We start from the raw sequence: 21,727 nt of genomic DNA, 5'->3' as shown, positions 1-21,727 counted from the left end.
TCAGTTAGTGGTATTTGGTCCACCAAAAACAAATAAAATTACAAATACACACAGTGAATGTCACTTAAAATCGTACACCATCGAAATTTTATTCGTTAGTTTTAGAAAGTTGATGTTTTGGAAATATTTAAAAATGCTACTTTTATATTGTGTGTGCTATTACATATCAGAAAATATGGTATAATTTCAATTGCCCTTATGTACAAATAAAACAATTGGGTAACACTGTCAGTGGCCAGAATATCAACGCTTCATTTAAAATCGTACAGGCACTAAAAAATAGCAAAGCATGTGTGTCGAGCTGCAGAACGATCAATCTGGAGAAGTATTTTGCAAACAATTGCTGGACATTGGTAACGGAAAAATTCCGATTGACTTTTCGAACGGCTGCATTTAATTTCCCATCGCTTTCTGCCAGTTCACCGAATCAAAATCCGAACTTAGCCTGGAGCTAAGGCCAGTGAAGAGATATTGGGCTATTGTTAAAAGAGAATTATCAATAAAATTAGTATCAAAATATCCTAAATATGATATTAATCTTATCTGTTCCATTTTTCCACCACAAACAATTTATTTTCTTTAGTTGTCCCGGTTACATTCATGGTTTACCTTTTTTTCTAATTTTCTGTCAGCTGTTCAGCGGTGCCACTTGTCTATATTTTGTTGCATATTGTATGAAAACATTTTCTACATTTGAGGTCAGTTCAATTTGAAAAAAAAACTTTAATTTTGACTACAGTTGCAAAATAATTAAGAGCCTGTTTTTATTTTAAAAAAGAACCGACTTTAGTGTTTGACTATGCTTGTGAGCCAATAAGTTGTAATAATAATTTCAATCAAGTAAAAAAAATCAAAACATTTATGTATGTGAAGATTTTTTCGATCTCACTCCTTAGTAAAATTTTAAGTTCAAAAAACAGAACTTTGAAAAAATCAAACAGTTAAAACATTTCTTGAAAAATATATATAGTAGAAGCTTTAAGCCAACGCCGAGTCACAAATGGAGCAACAAGTTAAAAAATGTTATTAATATTTCAAAAAAAAAAACGAATTTTAAGCAGTTACAAATCAGACAATCAATCCTTGTTGGCGATAAATTCTGCGACTGTAAACTTAGCTAGAAAAATTAGAAATATAATCTTATTAAATACATAGTTACTTCCAAAATTAAATTCCAGGGAATCCCGTGAAATTAAATTTTTATTCCTGTTTCTCAGGAAAAAAATAATCCGGTAAACCCCAAATCCTACCTATAATGGCTATGGATGTAGCCCCTCAATACTTTTACAGAACTGTGAAATTTAATATTTAGGTACATATGAATGATTAAATTAAATTAGTATTGTTGTTTGGATACACCTTGTATTGAATATCTCTTTATGAAATTTTTTTTTACTAGTTTAAAATACATATTTAAGAAAACAAGTTATTCTGTACTTAAACAAAATAATTAAATTCAAAGTTAAAATATATTATCTGTAGAGAAACGGAGAGATTAAGGTACACATTTGATAAATAATTTTTATTACACACCATTTCCAATTATTATATTCGATCATTGAATTGAAACACATTTTAATGAATAATCAACATTTTCAAAAAAATAAAATAGAATAAAAATTTCAAATGAAATTAATATTTTTTATTTGTTTGGCATTAAGTTTTCCAAAATTATTAAAAAAGAAAAAGAAACAAACCAATTACATGTTTTATTAGAGGTGAAGGTTCTCTTTTATTTGGCAGTAACTTGTTGAAATATTTTACGAAGTGTTAAAAGTGTCGAAGGCAATATAAAAAGTGTTTAATAATTAGGAGTTCATATTAATTTGTTATTAACGGCAATAGCCGTAATTTTAGCTTGGGCATTTTCGCGTTTATATATTTTGCCTTATGCTTTAATTCATTCACTTTTGCAGTGTGTATTTAATGTATTTATTATAATAAGCTTGATTGTATTAATTATTTTGTTTTATTAACTAACAATTATTTTCTCTTTATTTTGTTTTTTGTAGGTGGTGCTTTCGAAGGTGTCATTGATGATAACGTTTCACCTTTCGGTTACATGAAAGGTGAGGGTATCGATGCTGGTTTTGGTGAACACGATTGGATTTGCAGTAGGGACAAAGAACGCACAGATATTATATTCAACAAACTGGCTCCTGTTGATGGTAAAATTTCTGGACAGGGTAAGTTTTTGACACACACATAAATTTAACAGTTTGTCCATATTATTAATTGTATATATCTTTTTTACTTTTAACTTGCAGCTGCCAAACAAGAACTTATCAAATCAAAATTACCCAACTCAGTTCTTAGTAAAATTTGGAAATTGTCTGATGTGGATGGTGATGGTTTCTTGGATTCAGATGAATTTGCTTTAGCTCTACATTTAATCAGTGTTAAATTGGAGGGTAATGAATTGCCCAATGTTTTGCCCGAACATTTAGTGCCACCATCGAAACGTTGCTAATGCTTATAAACTATATAAAACAAAAAGTGAACATCGTTAACAATAATCTGGTGTTTAGTTATAAACCACACTATGTTTTCACATTTCATCGTTTATTTAATTTAATATTTTAGTTTCTTTCTTTCTTAAGTTTGAAATTGCTAAATCAATGCCTTTATTTGTTGTTATAATATTTAAAATATTTTATTTAATTTTGAAAAATCGTTTATGTAACTGTGTACATAAATTTAGAAACAGGCTGAATTTTAAAATTTAGCAAGTAAAATAATTTAAATATATTTTATTTTTCGGAAAATTAACACCATTTTGAATAATACACATGAAACAAAAGCTGTCATACAAAGAGAGTTTAAAAAACGAAATCCACACTAAATTTAAATATAGACTTTGTATAAAAACAAAAAAAATATAAATTAAACCTACTATTATCGTATATAATCTATCTAAATATGTATGTACGAGTCTGTAAAAACGTATTTATTTCTTATTAAATTTTTGCATATTATTAATATACATACACTCAAACAAATCCTAAATAATATTATGAATGAAATAAATAAACTAATTTACAAATTATTTAAGAAATATTTAAAAACATATTTAAACATTTTATATGTATTGAAATAAGCGGTGTTTATTTAAAGCCTTTAATGCAATAGCTTATTTATTATATTTGTTATATCATCATATTAAGCAAAAACATTTGTGCAATTTTTTTTATTAAATTTCTTCTTTTTTTCTCCTAAACATATTACCGTTCATATCACGTTCTTTTTGTTTGTATTCTCGTTTAAAAGTTCTGATTTAAATACCTTAATAAGTCTACATATTTTTTGTTTGATAATCTTAGTAAAATTAAAAAATATTAAAAAAAAAAAATTTAATAGTGAACAATATTATAAAGTTTTTTTGTCAAAAGTATATATTTTTTGTAAAGATGAAAATAAATGAATAAAAAATAAATAAAAAAAATTAAAAATTTTTTTAAACCAGTGTTTTATATACATATATAAGCTCAGTACTACTTATTTTGTTCGTCTCAGAGTAAAATCTCAAAATTCTGAAGCAGGTGGATTTTTTAATTTTAAGCCTTAAATAGCAATTAAACTGTCATCCAGTGCAGTATTATCTGGAAATATTTTTGCAGCATCCGAAAATTAACACTAATGAACACTATTGTTAAATGTCCTCGATTTTATGTTTATTGCATTTATCTCGGAAAATACTGGGCAGATTTGGCAGGAATTCTCAAAATTTTTTTGGGGAAAACCTAAAATGCTTAGTCAACGCCATAAATTATGCTACAAGAAAATTTAAATAATATTGAGGGTATTCATTTCAAAAAAATGGAAAAGTACACTTTGATTTTTTTACATTTTAAAAAACAAACACAAGAATTCGTTTTGTGGAATTTTGTTCATGTTGTGTAAAAGTGCAAAAAAATCAGAGTGTAATTTTCCTTTCTTTTTTTAAATGAATTACCTTATTATGTTTTTTTATTTTAAATAAAAAAATAGCTAACAGTTTCTTTTTTATGAAAAAAATCCATTTTTCTTCGCATCTGTTAAAAAAACATATGATGCAAGGTACATTTAATAAGGTGCAAGGCGAATTCATACAAGGTGGTGGCAGCCCTCAAAAACAACAATTGGTCTTAACAAATGTCAAAAAACAAAAATTTAAAAGTCAGTCAAACAGCTGATAATTTTTTTTTCGCTTTTTGGTTCTAACAACTGTCGAACCTTGTTTTTATATTTAAATATCTACATATACTAAGCTTATTAACAAAAAATTTATTGTTTACATAAATAATTAAAGCCCTCACTATTCAATTATCTACACTATATTAAGTTTAAATACTTATTTGTTTAATTTTTCATTTTGGTTTTTTGACATTTGTTAGACCAATCGTTGTTTTTGTAGAACTGACACCACCTTGTATGAATTCGCCTTGATACAAACCAAAAAGCTTTTTTTGTATAGGCACAGTTGCCAAATTTCGGCGAGATAATAAATACTTTTAGAAGCAACACAAACGGTTTTTATCATCAGACATGGAAAGTACATTTTATGATCATTTTCATTCATACATTTATTTAGTACCTTTCCATATATCTTTAATGCTATGTTCACACTTGGGGTTTTAAACGCGTTTAAGCAAAATGTTGATTAAGTTAATCAAAGCCGCTCACATTCATTTGAGATGATTAAGTTGTAAAGTGATTAAGTTGACAAATAAAAAAACAACAAACAAATTTATATTTCTTTAAAGCATTCAAAATGGAAAGAAATACTTTAATAAAGTTATCAGCAGATTATTTCTACTTATTAATGAAGGAATTGTGAGAATTGATGAATTATTTATAGTTGTTTATGAAAAATTTATTTATAGGTAGTACATCCGATAGGTATGTTCCTTGTGGCCGATGCTACATCATCATCAGTTTGATGTATGTTCAGTTGATTCTATGTGATTAATGAAATGATTAAGATTTAATCATGTCAATTTGAAGTGATTAACAAATCATTTAAATGTATGGATAAAATTATCTCGATTTTGAAGTGATTAGAGCTTAATCACGTTTGAGATGATTAACTCTGTGAATATGTGAACATAGTATAATATTTTATAATTCTCATACATAAGTAGACTAAATTATTACCCATAAAAAATAATCACAGCTTTATTACCGTTTGGTAATATAAAATATTTCTAAAAATCATCTAAACTAGAGTATCACGCCAAATACGAAAAACCGGTTTCCGCTTTAACAGAAAAAGTGTAAAAAACCTGTTTCTGTTCTTGTCATTAAAAAAAACTGTTAACCGATTTTATATTAAATTTGTATTCAATATAAAGAAGATTTATTTCTATATTTATACCCTTCACCAAATTATACTTTAAAATTGTTTTTTTAGATTTATGTATTTTTTTAATTTTTAACAATTTTTTTTTTAAAATCGTGTTAAAAATACCCATTATAGGTGTGACTTACTATGGGCCGATTTTTTTTCGATTATGAATCCCCCAAATATATTAAAAACAAAGAAATTATTTCATCTTTTTAATACAAAACGCTAAACTAATTAGATATACATATTCTAATATGGAGATATTTGCAAAGGGTTATTTATGGTTTATAAACTTGAAGCTAACAAAAAATGTTTGTTTTACAAAAAAATTAAAAAAAAAAATAACTTTTATTTCTAACCGAAAAAATAAAAGTGCTCGCAAAAAATCAAAAACAACTCTTATTTCTGCTCGAAAAAATCAAAAATAACTTTTATTTCTGCACCAAAAAAAAAAATCAAAAAACAACTCTTCTTTGCTGACTTTTATGATAAAAATCATAACTGCTACGGTCCCTGTATTTAACTCATAGACCATAAGTGAGCACACGAATTTGTTTACATTTTGATATTTAGAAATTCATAATCTTTCAACGCCAAACTAATTTTTAAGTTGTTGTCACGATCTTCATCAGTTCCAAAATTAATTAATTGCGACTATATTAGGTAAAATTTGTTTAAAGATTATAATGCAGAAAAAGTACTTAATATGTCGTGTGGTATTACTATGTCAAAAAGTACTGATAATGTGAAATTGTGCTGAACTTCCCATCCCTGTTGTATATAAACAAAATAATCGGGTTTAAATTTATCTTATCGTTTAACAAACACGCCAGGTAAATGAGTAATATTTCCCATTACTAGTTAATAGTTAATGTCCAGCAGTAGTCGATATAAGACTTTGGCGGCTATCAGAATATAATCAATAAAAAGAATTACAGTAAAACTTTCCACTACAAAATGGCAACATATGAAGAAGTTAAAGATGTGCCTAATCATCCCGAAGTATACTTAATTGATGTAAGAAATAAAGATGAATTAGCTTCAACCGGTGCCTTACCCGGCAGTATTAATATTCCACGTAAGTATACACATACATATAAATTGTTTGCTTTACCAATATGTTATTTTTTTGAAAAAAGTGTCTGAATTAGGCCAGGCCTTTGAATTGTCTGATAATGATTTCAAGACTCAATTCAATCGTGCCAAACCTTCCCAAGATGCACCATTGATCTTCAGTTGCTTAAAAGGTGGCAGAGCACAGAAAGCTACTGATATGGCCCTAGTTCAGGGCTTCAAAAAGTAAGTCACTGAAGTTATAACTAATTAATTTATAGCAAATTAACTTGTCAATTCTAATTCGTTTCAGTGTTAAACCTTATGCTGGTTCATGGACCGAATGGGCCCAAAAAGAAGGCTTGTAAATTGCTAAATTGTTTACACATAATACTCGAAAACATATTTTATTTATTAAAAAATGGATATTTAAATTGAACTACCGCACTCAATGTCATATGCACTGTTATACTTCATGAATAAAATGGCTTGAAATTATAGAAATTAATTATTAAATGTTTGTTTGTGCTTATTTAAAGTATTATTCACTGTAGTAAATTAATGGCTGGCTATTCTTATTCAAATGTTTTCTTTAAATACTTATTGCTAATCAAATAAAAGTAGCAGCAAAACATGCTGTGTCATCTACTGAATATGAATTTGTATAAAGTATATTTTTGACTACAAACAACATTAGCTTTTACTTTATAATGTTTGTACCATCTATTAAAACTTGGGGTAAGAATTAAAATTACGTAGTCTGCTTTTAAAAATCAAACTGTAGTATATATGTAACTGTGTTTAGTGATACATAGGTACGACTTATAATTTTACAGATTTTAGAGAGATTTTATTTAAAATTTATATGAACTTTACGATGACAAACATGTTTTTAATAATTTTCATATATCAATGTTCAGAACACAGGGATAATATTAAAATAAGTTATTTTGTTGAAAAATATCAGTAGAAGATATGCATTATAAAGGTTTTTAATATTTCATTAAAACTTTTACTGTGATTTGTTTATATTTCATTTTTTAATTTATTGTCTTCGAAAAATTTAAAAAAATCGTGTTTTTAATTTCAAGTTTTTTTGTGTTTTCGAAAACTTTTTTTTGTTGAAATCCTGTGATTTATTTATATTTCATTTTTTAATTTATTGTCTTCGAAAAATTAAAAAAAATCAAAATTTCAAGTTTTTTTGTGTTTTCGAAAACTTTTTTTGTTGTTGAAATCCCGGTTTTTTGTGAACAAATTCGGGGTTTTTTACGGGTTTATGGCACTGAGTATTAATATTTGTCAAAAACGTACATACATACATATGTATCGTAATACAATTTCGTCTTCTAAACGTTTTCGCTATCAATAAAAACGATAGTATGACTGGCATGCTGCAGATTGTATTCTGAATTTAATACCAAAAATTATATTTTTTCTGTTATACTACATATTTTGCTAAAATAAGACAAAAACATGAAAAGGAAACATAACGTTAAAAATTAAATTTTTCATTTCATTCATATTAGCTGTGCATATTCTGTTGCAAAGATTTTAAAGATAGCATTAAGGTCTATTTTTTATGGTGAATAAAACCGAAAACAGAAGGTTCGCGTGTTGATTACTCACAATTTAAATGAATTAATATTTATTAGTGTTTTCACATTTCGTATGTTTGCCTGAATTTTTATTTATATTTTATCGATTTTGGAATTTTGAGGCACTAATTATTCTTTTTGAGTTAATAAACCCAACTATTCAGCGGCAAAAAAAAAATTAAAAAATAATTTCTTCTGACATCAAAGTTTTAATAATCGAAATTTCAATCTATTGAAGCTGTATTAAGGATGAAAATGAAACATTTTTCTGGACAAATAAAAACGTAAACATATTTTCGCGACAGATGTATCTTTTATTTAAGGCAAACTTTGTCCTGTTGTTAGGTGTATATTTTATCTTTCTATTAACAAATTATTTTTTGTTAGAACAAGTTATTTTAATTGTGTTTTTGTATGTTTATTACGTAATAACACCCATATTATTTATAATAAAAATAACACAAAAAGGGGAGGAAGTCGAAATAAAATTGTGGTGCTATTTGTTGAAGGACTTTGTAATATTGGATACTAATTATATTTGAATAAGGACAAATTTGTTTTAATTAAAGCATGTTTGTATGTATTTATAAATAATTCATGCAATAAGAAAGAGGATGAGAACTTTACAAAGTGTTGAGCACACGATTACATGTGTTGTACAAAACGTTAACAACAATAAAAACATGTATGTTTAATTGAACTTTTCTAAAAATGTCTATATACATATCTGCATTGTTTTTCTTTAAATAACTATTTAACGTACTCTGTTAGGACCTAAATTCTATTCCTAATTTTAACATCTTTGGGTGTTTTTCGGAGTAGTTATTTAGATTCTAACGAGTAAACCGCTAACGGTTTAAAAACATTGTCGTCCCCAATTTGTACAAAGAAAACTCACTCGTTTTTGTGAGCCCGAAATAAGTGCACAATGATTTCCTCTTACCGTGTATATTTAAGGTAATTTATTAATAAATAAAATTGAGAATTATTTCTCTGGATTTATAATTGAAAATAAACGTCTTTTAATGTTTCTTTTTATTCTATCTACCTCATCACACAAACATATATTCCTACTCCTTGTCATCGTTTTTATTACTATTACTGAATTTGAATAAATTCCGAATATGTAATTTAAAATTTATAAAAAAAATAGTTGTAATAATTTTAATTTAATGTTTAAAATAGATTTATTACAAAAAATACTATAAAATTAAAACAAGTAAAAATAAATACATTTTAACAATTCACGAAATCTTTCCACGAAAAACTTTTTGTTTATAGTTTCGTTTAATTGAATGATGTCATCTTAAAAAATTAAACAATTTTTAAACTCCACAAACTAATATTGTATAGAAAATGTTTTTGTATAACACTTGCAAAATTTGTGAAAAACTTTTTTGGAAAAATACTGAATTTTAAAAATATTTATGAGTGATGCATTATTTCTTTAGGTTTACAAAAAACATGGTGTTATATTATCATAAAAATTTTCTAAAGAGACAATAAATCTTAACTAAATATTTTTAAATTATTAAGAAATAGTAACAAACACAAAAATTCGAACAGTAACTATAAATGTAATTAAGGTCGATTCAGACCGACGCTTAAATCTTGAAAAACTGATTTTAGAAAGCTATTATTTTGGGCCAAAATAAACATATTTTCGACGCATTACATCAAAAAAATAGATTTTATTATTATTGATAAACTTAGAACTTGAAGTTTTATGAATATCCATATATAAACATAATTTGTAAATGAAGCTTAATAAACTATAAATATTGCCGTATATACTATACAAATTTGGTGTGATGAATCGACAATGGTATATATATCAACTGCAAGTTATCTTTTTATAGCAATAATGAAATGTACATGCAAAAAAAATGAGATAAATTTACCGAAGAATACAAATATATTCAAATCGTTTTTCTGTTGGATTTAAATATTACATTACAAGTAAAGCTTATAAGAGATTAACATCCTCATAAAAGATTCCCGTCTCAAAAAATATGTTTAACCAGAAATATCAATCAATAATTACAATTTAACTTCTTTAAGTGCACCCCAGCTTTTACCAATTTTTAGCTTTACTTTTAGAGGCACATTAAGTTTAACGCAATTTTCCATAGTTATACTTAAAACTTTTGCAATTTTCTTAGCCTTTTCTTCGGGCACTTCAAATATAAGTTCATCGTGTAAGTGCAAAACTAAACGGACAGACTGTGGATCTATACCTAATTTTTCTCGATATTTTACTATATTTTTTTCCATTCGTAAAATAGCACTTTTTGCTATATCAGCTGCTGATCCCTGTATAGTAGAGTTGACGGCTTGTCGTTCAGCTTGATCTAAAAGAGAGATAAAAAACAACAGAAAATCCATGGGAAATGTTGAAATGTTCTATTTGTTTGCTTGAAATCTTATATTAAAGGCTTATTTTAATCGTAAATTCAATCAATTAAATTTTTCTCCCTCAACTACCTTTTTAGATAAATCAAAGGGAACTATCAGGAATGGGATGTGCTTATGTGGCATAAACAATTTTTGGAGGAAAAAAATTATATGAGTTGATACGTTTGGATATGACAAATGTTATTCGTTATGTATATTTTTAAATTTTTTTAAGTTATTAGCATATGTATATAGTTTTCACTAGAAAAAAATGCTAATATATGTGGTTATTTAGCACGTGGAATTTTAAAGAATGGTTCAGTTTAAATCTAAAAGAGTTTATCTGTTTTTAATTTGTAGACGAACAGTTGTATTTAGTAAACATATTTCTAATATCCTCAATGCGTGATAAAATATTCAAATATGTCTATTTTTTCCTGAGTTAAATGCAAGTAAAAATTGCTTTAAAGCACTCTTTTGTATTAATACAATGAAAATCAATAAAAAAAAACTCTTGTATATTCACTGAACTTTCGTTAGTTTTAAGCAGAGATCGAAAATAACTCGTCCATATACCAAAAAAACCAAATAGTGATTTATATATTTGTGATAAAAATAAATCACTGTAAATAACAGTTATAAAATGATTTTTATTTAAATGGTTTGGTATGACCTTTACTCGTTTTTGTTATTTTTTAATGGTTTGGCGTGAGATAAATAATTCATTTGTTCTTAATAACTGTTACTTTCTCCTTTAATTTACATACAATAACAGATTGCTAGTAATTTTTAACAAATTATGGAAAGAATATGATAGGTATGAAGTAATGAAGTCTGAGTAACAGAAATAAGAATTTTTTTTAAATTGTTATTAATCTTTTGATAAATTTTATATATTCAAGCGTTGATTTGCATCAAATGTATTTTTGTGATTTATTTTTAATGTTCGCAAATAAAAGTCAAAAGCTGACCTTTACGAAAAAAATAAATTATAAATCACTCATCCAGATTATTTGTGTTTGTTTCTTTTCTGTTTCTCTCAACCCCAAACCTAAAATGTTCTCGAATAAATCACTCTCTCAGTGATATAACACAAAAAATTATTTTTAAATGGCTGCGAATGAGAATTTACCATTGAAATGAAAGTGAACCCGTTATTTTCGGTCTCTGGTTTTAAGCAATCTTTTTAAGAACAGATACGTCACGGTGTTAAAATGTATCAAAGTGGCATCACACATTTAACCCCAACGTAAATAAGAAATAGCAAATATGTATGAAAAATGTATCGCTATCCTTTTTCTTTGATGGGGTTAAATGCAGAAAAGCTGATACACCACTTTTGTAAACGTCAGTTTTGACGAATCTGTATATATATATGTGCTTTTTAATGACGAGCAGTTTAGCTAAATGCGAACCCATGCTCGCCAATGAAATGCTAATGTTAAAATCATACATACTTCACCTAAAAAGAACAAGTTTATTATCAGTTGAAACCATGCATTTACTAGGGTATTCAATCGATTAACCGTTAATCGGCTAACCGATTAATTTTGGACGGTTAACTGTTCGAATAATTCAAAATTGACGATTTTCAAATAACGAATAAACCGATTAATTTGTGTCGATTAACCGATTAACCGAAATGTATTCTTTTTTGCACTTTATATAGAAATATAGTTTTAAACACACAAATTTTATTTCTTAACTCGTAAACATTCCCTTCTAGCAATAGTTTTTTTAAGTATAGTACGAAAACTGACTAAGGAATTTGGAAATTACCCTTATTTCTAGAATGTTCTATGATGATTTTTGTCCTAATGAGTCGGAGGACGATATGGTAATAGAGGAAACTGAAGACATTACTGAAACGAGTCTTTTACCACAACTTAAAGAAAGTATTAAAGTATTTAAAATCTAAAAAAATCCATGGTATGATGGAAGATTTTATATGATTAGAAAAAACTAAAAAAATAACTGAGAAATTGGATATTCTTTATCATGCCTTACTTTCGATTTCTCCAACATCTACAATCAGTCAGATCAAGTTTTATTAAAACTAAAAAAATCATTTAAATTACATTCTTTTTTTAAAAGATTATTTCAGAATATCTCCCCAAAAATCCTAAAAAAATTCACATGTTTATTTATTGTTTTGTTGAAATGTTATGTTTTGTTCGTTTTTTATGTTTTTGTTCTTTTTATTAACAAAATGCTTATATAAATACACAAAATTCTTGTTTTTCTTTTCAAAATTAAAATTAAAATGGAAATTATTCGGTTAATCGAATAATTTAAATTTAACCGATTATTAACCGATTAAATCTAAACCTCGATTAATTATTTGCTCGATTAACCGATTAAATCAGAAACCCGATTAATTGAATACCCTAGCATTTACTACTTATTTTTCACGTATTTTTTTTTTGCTGGGTTCGTATGCGGAAAAAATAGAAACAAAAATGTCGATGATGCCCAAAGAAAAAATACTTGTGCTATAGATTTTTCAGGACTAATTTTGAATTATGTTATATTTTGTCATAATCAGCGTGGCCCAAAATTGTTTCAATATTTTTAGTAAATATATTTAGATTAGTCAGAAAAATATGCAAGTATTAAGTAGTGTTTGGTTCAAATATTGCCAAAAGGGCTAATAAGAAACTTATTTTCTAATAAAGTTTATTGCTGATGTTTCAATATTTCCTCCATTTCACCTGTTATAAATTTCATTTCTTTAAAAATTATAATATATGTTATGTAAGTTGTGTGAAATCACTTTAAAATGTCTGAAACATTTGATACATTCTAATAATAATGGTTTTTAACATAATTATAAAACACATAAATAAATTTGTAAAGTAAAAAATATTTTCTTCCTTTGCATAATTATATAGCAAAACATAATGCAATTATTTTTTGCTACCTATTAATTTTGTATTAATCTCAACTCATTTGTTTGGTGCTCCGCAACACCTCTTTATATGATGAACTCAATTCCATCTTTTATCTTCATCATGAACAGAAATATGTTCTGTAAGAGAACAGTTTTTTCCTTTAAAATTCTATAATACTAGCAAAAAAAACTAATTTTTGGTCTAATAATTACAAAACAAGTAAAAACCCTACATGTAAACAAAAAATATAAAAATACTTACTTTTTATTAATGTTTCACCGCTACTTATGTTTTCCAAATAACGTCTTCTGCCAGTTATCGTTTCAATATAACCATTATTTCTAGCAAATTTTATAACTTTTTCTGTATATGATCTAAAAAAAACAATAATGATATATTTTATTAATCCACATATTCCATATAAATACTATAAATAGTTTTGGGTTCGAAAATGAAAATTATGAGAAACGTTTTATTGTTGAAAATCGTATTTTATATATACGGACTATTTACAGATCTGTGCCTAAAGAATTAAATATTTTTGTTGAAGGACTTAACACAGCCATTTATTAATCGCTTCAACCGATTTTAAATATAAATCTAATCAGTACCACGTCCGGTATTGTATCGTTTATGTTTGTTTGTGATTTATTTGGGTGCATCGGGAACTTGATTTCAACAAACAGACTATATGTGATGGGGTCGGAAATGAAAATTGTAGTATTTACAACTTCATGGTGACGGAATGGGTATACATATGTTAAAGAAAAATTATATTATTTTTTCGCGGTTGTAAAAAAAAGTTTTATTTTAATAGAAAAGGATTTCAAAATAGTATTTGTTTAGCTTTTAATAATAGTTTTATTTGTATTTTAAAATGGTCGGAAACAAGTATTTTCGTAAACAATGGTAAAATGTTGGCCATAGCCTTATATACATACCTAATACCCGGATAAGCAGCGTGAAATTGCTCTGATACAAGTTTGGCTTCTTGTTCGGTACATTTGAGTCCTTCAGATAATGCACGCATACCCATGCCGTAAACAATGCCATAACATATCTGTTTCGTACCATTTCGTAGTTGCTCGGTTACACTTTGTTCGGATATTTTATTCCATCGTGCAGCTATCGCTACAAAAACATCTTTTTCAGATTTCATAACATGCAATAGTGACGAATCTTGTGATAAATGCGCCAGAATGCGCATTTCTAATTGACAAAAATCTGAAGATATTAAACATCGTTTTGCATCGGCGGGGAAAAATGCACTACGACATGATATTGTAATTTTTTCTGAACTCATTTCGACTTCAAAATCTTTTGCAACATTTTGTAAGTTTGGTTCAATCATAGATATCCGACCAGTAGATGTAAAAGTAATGCTTTGCCCATGGATTCTTGAAATTAAAAAAAATTGTTCACATCAAGAATAAATATATAGAAATAAGCTAAACTTACCTTTCATCTTTTACACATTTTAACAAGGGTTGTATGTTTTTTGTTAAGGCTACACTTAATTTACGATACGTAATTATCATTTGTGATATAGGTGAGTCGATTTTTTCGAGAATCTGTTTGGAAGTACTGATGCGGCCATTTGATTTACGATGTAAGCCTACAACCTATAATGCAATTTTATAATAACATTTTATTAACAAATCTTGTCAAGCCTTACCCTGGCTACAGCTGAAGATGAGCCTAAATTAAATCTTGAGCCATGCATTTCATATATTTTAGTTTCCAGTTTCTTCATGGAATCAACCATTTGCTGAAATAATTTATGCAAAGCCTCCGAGCTGGTGGGAAAACCCACATCTTCCATATTGCATAGGCACATCTGTAAAGGCATTTCGAGTTCTATGTGGAAAATACGTTTAAATAATAATTTTTATAATAAAGGAGAATAATTTTCTACCAGTAAAAAACTTTTGCAATTGTCCCGTACCAATCCGTTCGAGATTTTCTATTTGTCCTTTTAATATGTGAATTGCAACACATGCTTCTATTGATGATCTAAAACAAAAAGAATATCATGAAAATATGAAGTGAAAATTGTCACCAATATACAGATATTGCATTACCTAACCTTAGCTAAAATAGCACTGTCCGAATCCAGGCCATAACTATTGTAGCCGCGACCACTGCCACACAAATTAACCAAAGACGAACATTCTGGAGCAAATTGTTGGGCCTTTAACCGAGTAAAATATCATCAATTATGTATTTGAATACGGACAAATTATTAACTTACCAAACTATGTAAATTATGATTTTTATCAGGTTGTAAAAGCCAATTGGCCACTTTTGGATCTTCCAAAGCTACAGATATTTCTCCAATGTCCTTTAAAATTTTACGCAAAATCTTCATTTGTTCTTTAGCATCATAAACAAGCAAAGTATGTTCCGATGATCTTAACATCATGCGTAAATATTTACACTTAATTTCTCCCGTCAATCCTTTGCAAGATCCTTCCTGTTGCATGTTCATATAATAAACTACATTTTCCGACATACAAAATCCAACACCAGCTAAATAATTGGTATCATCAAGTTGAAATTCATATGATTTGGTGGGTTCATTTTCTTTTTCTGCTGCAGCCACTTGATTTAGCAAGAGATTTGCTCCTATTATGGGTTTACGTTTTCCACATTGCTGTTGGATGCCTAAACAAAATCCCAAACGTTTATTTGCCATGAATTCCTTAAATGCTGCCTTAAAAAGTTGCTGATCTCCGCAAATGTCAATAATATCGAGAGATTTGAATGAAGATGATTCAGTATCAACTTTTGAGCAGCTGAGAATGTGTGAGGCATTTAGTTGAATTGGATTTTTTATAAGAGAATTTTCCATGTAAAGATCGGAGAACTCTATGCTGGTAGAGGAGGGAGGTTCTAAAGGCCACTCGATATTCTTTAGTTTTTGACATTTGGAAACTTCTGTTGCAGGTATAGTTTTCGGACTGTGTATTTTTTGTGTAGCACGTAAAGATCTTAAAAATCGCGAAGCATGAGGTGAATTTGTTTTATTAGCAGGCAGGTCTTCCACCAGCTGTTGTGAACTTGGTATTTCATCATCTGGTGAGTTGTTTTTATATTCCGGAATAGATGGTCTCTTAAAATTGTCTGCTGCATTTAGAGCTTCTTTAATGCCGGTGTTGATGGTAAAAGATTCTTCATTTTCATTTCCAAATATATCATTTTCAGGACATTTTACTGCCGTTTTAGACTTTGCTATATTAGTTTGCTCTTCTATTCTGGTAGAGCTTATTAAATGGTTACGTGGACTTCTTCTGGGCAATTTTGGTGTATCCTGTTTTTCTGCATTATATATCGATTTGGGAGTGATCGGAGTGTTCTTTGTTATATTTTGAAATTTTTTGTTGCTACTTTGTTCTAGCAAGGGAGTTTTTGGCGTAGATTTATTTGAGTTATCTATAATTTTATCAAAATTCTTGAGTGTTTTGGATTTTATTATTTTGGTTTCAGGTGAATTCGCTAACTGATTTTGTTGTAGATCCCTTCTTTTTGTCCATTCTTGCTTTTTCATTTCAGACAGTTGTTTGGCTCTTAACAATCTTAGAGCTTTTTTACTTGTACTAGGTTTTTCTGCTGTCTCACCAGGATTGTTATTGTTATTAGGAACTGAAGTTTTTATTACATTGGGAGGATTAACGACTGAATCTTTTAATTGTTCTGAAGATTTTCGGATTCCTGTAGTGTTTGTTACAGCTTTATTAGTTGGGGTTGCTTTTGTTTCCGTAACAATGACTTCCATTTTACTGTTTGTTATCTTTTTTGTTATTTTAGGAGGTGTTCTTTCTTTATCGTATTTAATTATTTCATTTTTGTTCTTTGTCCTGTTCCCAATACATTCTATGACTTTGAGGAACTTTGAATCGTCTTCAAATGTTAAATCATTTTCATTGGTATTAACCTTTGAAATTTGTATAATGGCATCTTCATGTTTCTCTCTTAGAGGTTTAGATGGATAAATATCTTCTTTGAATGACATACGAATAGTTTCATTAATGAGATTTGTAATTTTTTCCGTTGTGTGGAGATTAGCTGTTTGTTTCATTTCTTCTACTGAATGAACCTTTTTATTATTATTTAAATTAAAGTTCGTGTCACATACAATTCGATCTTCATTAAGTGTTTGCTCCTTATTCTTACTTGACATTACCTTGTTACATACGGTTTCCTTATTTTCAAATGGTTTTAGTGGATTTGTTTTGTCTTTAACATTTTTAATTTCTGCGGTACTTTTCTTTTTTCCTTGATGAATATTTTCATTATCGTTGGCCTCATGTCTGGTTTGATCCAAATTATATTTGACCATTACGTTTTGAAATTTATTTTCTTCATAAGACATGTGCATTTCATTTTCATTCTTACTGTTTCCTTTGTCATCTTCACAAACAGTTTGAGACCACATAATATTACCCACACCTATTTCGTACTGTACGAATTTTCTAGCCTCTTGAACTAGTAATTTTGCAGCTTCAGCTACAGTAAGACCTGCCTTACCAGTTATAAAAAAATTTCTTGCTTCATTACGTTTAGCGGCTTCAACGTCATTTTCATTGTCATGCTTTTTCGCTGAATCAAAACTTAAAGAATTATACAGAATTTTCTCAATATTTAAAATATCCACACTAGCCAATTCAACCAACGATGTAACTCCTGCATCGAATAGTACTCTAGCTCTTTTATGATTTAGATCTGGTAAACGCATTAAATCAATTAAGTCTCGATGTATACCAAAATATAAGCGTTCTTTAAATTGCGATACGATCAATGAAAGTGTATCCCACTGCAATGAATTGCAAAACGAAGTAACAATACCAGCAAAAGTTGAGGCCATTTGTTGTAAACTTTGCAGCATTCCACGTGTACATTTATACTTAATTGCCACCACATTAATGGGATTTTCGTTGACCAGCTCTTGCAAAGCCAATGCAGTGTAAAATCTATTTTTTATTAATTATTACATATTTTTTTAAACATAATAAAAAAACTAACCTTTTATGAATTTGCATTAACTTATAGTCCAATTTGGTTTGACCCCTCATGGCTCTTACTAAAAACGATTCTTTTACGCCTACCAATTCTCCGACTTTTTTCATTGCCGGTGTTAATTTCTCCCATATATCGAGAAATAAAAGCCAATCCAAATCCTGTAGTTGGTAGCATACCGAATAAGGAGTTACCAAATAAACGGCATGCAATTCAGATTCCAAAACAAAACAACGTCTTGCTTTTTGCAATTCTGCAAATAATATTAAACCATCTGTCGGAGGCATTGATGAAGCTGAAAGCACACATATGATATTATGAAAAGATAATGCAAAATACAATCTTTTTTTTCTTTACCCAAACAAGCACTGCCTAGACGTGTGGCTACATAATGTTGTTCTTGAGTTTCCTCATTATTTTGTAAACGTATAAACTCATACTCAATCAGAAAATCCAAAGCTCCACTAATGAAATCGCTATCAGTGGATTCATGTTGACTTTGCTCTTTTTCTTGAATTGATAATTTCTTTTGGGCACTCAATAGAGTACAATTAACAAAATTTTCAATATCTTCCTTGCTGGTAGCTACACCTGAAGATATAACTTCCAACAAGGCACGTTTAAGATGTGTCTGTAAAATTAATTAATTTTATTTTAATCCAGAACAGTCAGACTTTCAAAACTATTTTGCTTACGCTACTGTCAAGATCGAGGCAGGAGCATATGGGTCTTAAATCGGCAGTAATTAATTCTTTACCTATACGAGCATTACTGTCCGTACAAATTAAAATAGATTCTCCTAATATATCCTATAATAACAAATGTTTAATATTAAGTAAATAAAAAATTAAGAAGAAAATACTTTTCCAGTTCTTCCAGCTCGACCAATCATTTGTCGATATGTGAGAGAACTCATTTGTTTGCCTCCAAACAAGGGGGATCTTATTAAAACACGACGAGCTGGTAAATTAACACCTTAAAGTATAAACGAAATTGATGTAAATCAAATATAATAAATCTAATATGTTTTGTGAAATGTGAAATAACTTACCAGAACTTAAGGTGCTGGTAGCTACAATAACTTTTAAAGCTCCCGATTTAAAACTTGCCTCCACAATATCTCTTTCTTCGGTTGTTAAGCCAGCATGATGAAAAGAGCATCCATATGTTATACACTTGTCCAAAACCGAATCCAATCCTAAAAATTCGTTTAATACATTAATTACATTTTTAATTATTAAACAAAAGAGAAAACTTTACCTGTTGGTATGTCTCTTAATTGTTGTTTGACGTTATCAATAGCTTGACGATTTATTTGAGTCCTTAATCTAGTTCCCCATTCACCACCTTGTTTTCCTAATGCATGTATAGCTCCTGCTAATTGTGTGGCTAAATTCTCACACCAATCTTTTGAGGGACAAAATACGATTACAGAACAGCCATCTACTAATGTTTCAACACATAATTGGGCCACATGATCCGAGTCATTTTGTAGTATAGGAAATGGTTCCTTGACACTTATCGACGGCTCCGTAATAGAACGTAATATTTTCAAATTATTGTCAAAGACTTTATTGCCAATTTTTATCATTTCTTGCAAAGCCACTGGACGAAAGTCAGTAATATATAATTCAGCATCCAACCACTTTTTCAATAGTTCAACATTGGCCAATGTGGCAGACATAGTAATGACTTGGATTTGTAAACCATATTTTCGAGACATGTACAAAATTTTAGCCAAAAGCAATTCCAAAATGTAACCTCTTCCTGGGTCCGATATTAAATGTACTTCATCAACAACAACTGTGCCGATTTCATTTAGTTTTCCCTGTTCCAATAATTTATTGACAATAGAATTGGCTTTTTCTATAGTACATATGGCCACATTAATACTATCAAAACCTCCTGGTGGCGTATAACCACCAAAAAAACCTTCTACACGATACCCGGCAGCTGTTAATAAATCTTGCAAATAAAACATCTTTTCACGTACCACAGAAATAAAAGGTAAAATAAGCAAAACTTTTTTACCGCGTTCAAGCACAGTTTTCAGAAGTAAAATTTCACTAACCAAAGTTTTACCGGCCGAAGTAGGAGCGGAATATACGAGATTACAATGTTCAAAAAGAACCTGAAAAAAAGAGAATATCAAATAAATTTTGGAATGAAAATATAAAAAATAGGTGTTAATTTAAAATACACATGTTCGTTTATACTTACTTTTGGATTACTAAGACACTGTATTTGCCAGTCAAACATTTTCTTAACTCCTTTTCGTTCATACTCTGCTAAGATACTCAAAGGCAAATTCCACGCTTTAATACTTTTCAATGCCTCTAAATTATCGGTTGAAATTTCGATTGCTTTAGCTTTTTCGGTATCTTTAGAATCATTTACTTTAGACTCCTTATTTTTGCCTGCTGCATTCTTTATATTACTATTCGCTTTGGAGACATTAGTATCCACTTTATTTTGTATATTATCGGTTGGAATTTTGTCGATCTTCATATTGGGAGAAGATTCTTGAGTAAATTTCAGTTGATCGGGAGACATACAACTTAAACTTATATTACGTTCTGATAAATTATCCTGTGGTTGTTGAGATTCCTTAAAAATTCGATGACTAATTTCTAATTCTTTATTTAAAAGCTGATTTCTTAAAGTGTTATTATCCTTGGGAGGACAAATAAAACTGCTTATTTCATGAAGAATTTCAGGGGGGTCGTAAACATTTTCATCAAATTTAGCTATTACAGACAATGGTAATGAATCTTGCCATATATTATCATCTTCTTCAGTTTCTAATAGACCTTTTAGGTCTTCCGAAAATATTGGTTTTTCAAAAGAGTTTTCAACATCATTATCAATTACATCTTTTTCGGAGTAATCTATATGGTCTATGTTATTAAATGCTGCTTCTATTTGGGATACTCTTAAAACGGATTTATTTTTATGTTCACCGGAGATTTGTTTTTCTTTAGTAATATCATTTTGTAATGGAAAATCGCTTCGAAAGAATTCTGAGTAATTGACTGTGTCATTATCAGCTGCTGGTGCTTTAGGTAAGGTAGAGTCGGATTTGCTTCTCCTTAATTTTCGATGATGTGAGGAAACTTCAGTTTTATGATTTTGTGTAGCAGTTTGTAAAACACGAGATCTATTTCTACACAAAGATTTGTTTGTTGATTTCGATGCCGTGGGTGATTCCAGAATAATATCTAAAGCTTTATTTGCGGAATTTTCTTCATCTTGTATAGCATGATTTGCTTCACTTTCTAACTTCATAAATGTACTATTACCAAACTCGAAAGACTGGGAAAAGGTCATTTTTATATTTTAAATTATCACCTAGTTAATTATTATTTAATAACATAAAATATATAATTTTTATTTCGATTATTATAAATACAAAAAATATTCTTGTGTTTTTAAAAATAGCGCGAATTCAGTGT

General features: G+C 28.5%; 3 protein-coding genes across 3 annotated transcripts in view; 2 read left to right on the top strand and 1 right to left on the bottom strand.

Moving 5' to 3' along the window:
* Positions 1–3,449, top strand: part of Past1 (putative achaete scute target 1) — a 41,268-nt gene extending 37,819 nt beyond the window's left edge. The window contains exons 2-3 of the mRNA XM_065515640.1: positions 2,013–2,186; positions 2,268–3,449. Coding sequence (XP_065371712.1) covers positions 2,013–2,186; positions 2,268–2,470 — 377 coding nt within the window. The 3' untranslated portion in view covers positions 2,471–3,449. The remainder of the gene's footprint in view (positions 1–2,012; positions 2,187–2,267) is intronic.
* A 2,677-nt stretch (positions 3,450–6,126) lies between these two features.
* Positions 6,127–6,884, top strand: LOC135956259 (rhodanese domain-containing protein CG4456). Its single transcript, XM_065506684.1, has 3 exons — positions 6,127–6,401; positions 6,463–6,622; positions 6,690–6,884. Exons 1-3 carry the CDS (start codon positions 6,281–6,283, stop codon positions 6,742–6,744), a joined length of 336 nt encoding a protein of 111 aa, XP_065362756.1. The 5' UTR covers positions 6,127–6,280; the 3' UTR covers positions 6,745–6,884.
* A 3,073-nt stretch (positions 6,885–9,957) lies between these two features.
* On the bottom strand, positions 9,958–21,602 carry DNApol-theta (DNA polymerase theta). Its single transcript, XM_065502394.1, has 15 exons — positions 20,496–21,602; positions 19,536–20,406; positions 19,327–19,473; positions 19,138–19,250; positions 18,971–19,084; positions 18,633–18,906; positions 18,282–18,570; positions 15,511–18,229; positions 15,341–15,450; positions 15,175–15,272; positions 14,935–15,116; positions 14,718–14,881; positions 14,201–14,656; positions 13,521–13,633; positions 9,958–10,325 (listed from the first exon to the last, which is right to left on the bottom strand). Exons 1-15 carry the CDS (start codon positions 21,600–21,602, stop codon positions 10,015–10,017), a joined length of 7,068 nt encoding a protein of 2,355 aa, XP_065358466.1. The 3' UTR covers positions 9,958–10,014.
* Positions 21,603–21,727: the final 125 nt, after the last annotated feature.

Source organism: Calliphora vicina, chromosome 1 (assembly GCF_958450345.1).
Source record: "Calliphora vicina chromosome 1, idCalVici1.1, whole genome shotgun sequence".
NCBI classification, from domain to species: Eukaryota; Metazoa; Arthropoda; class Insecta; order Diptera; family Calliphoridae; genus Calliphora; species Calliphora vicina.
The sequence above is the reverse complement of the archived record's forward strand: the minus strand, read 5'-3'. Positions and strand labels throughout refer to the sequence as shown.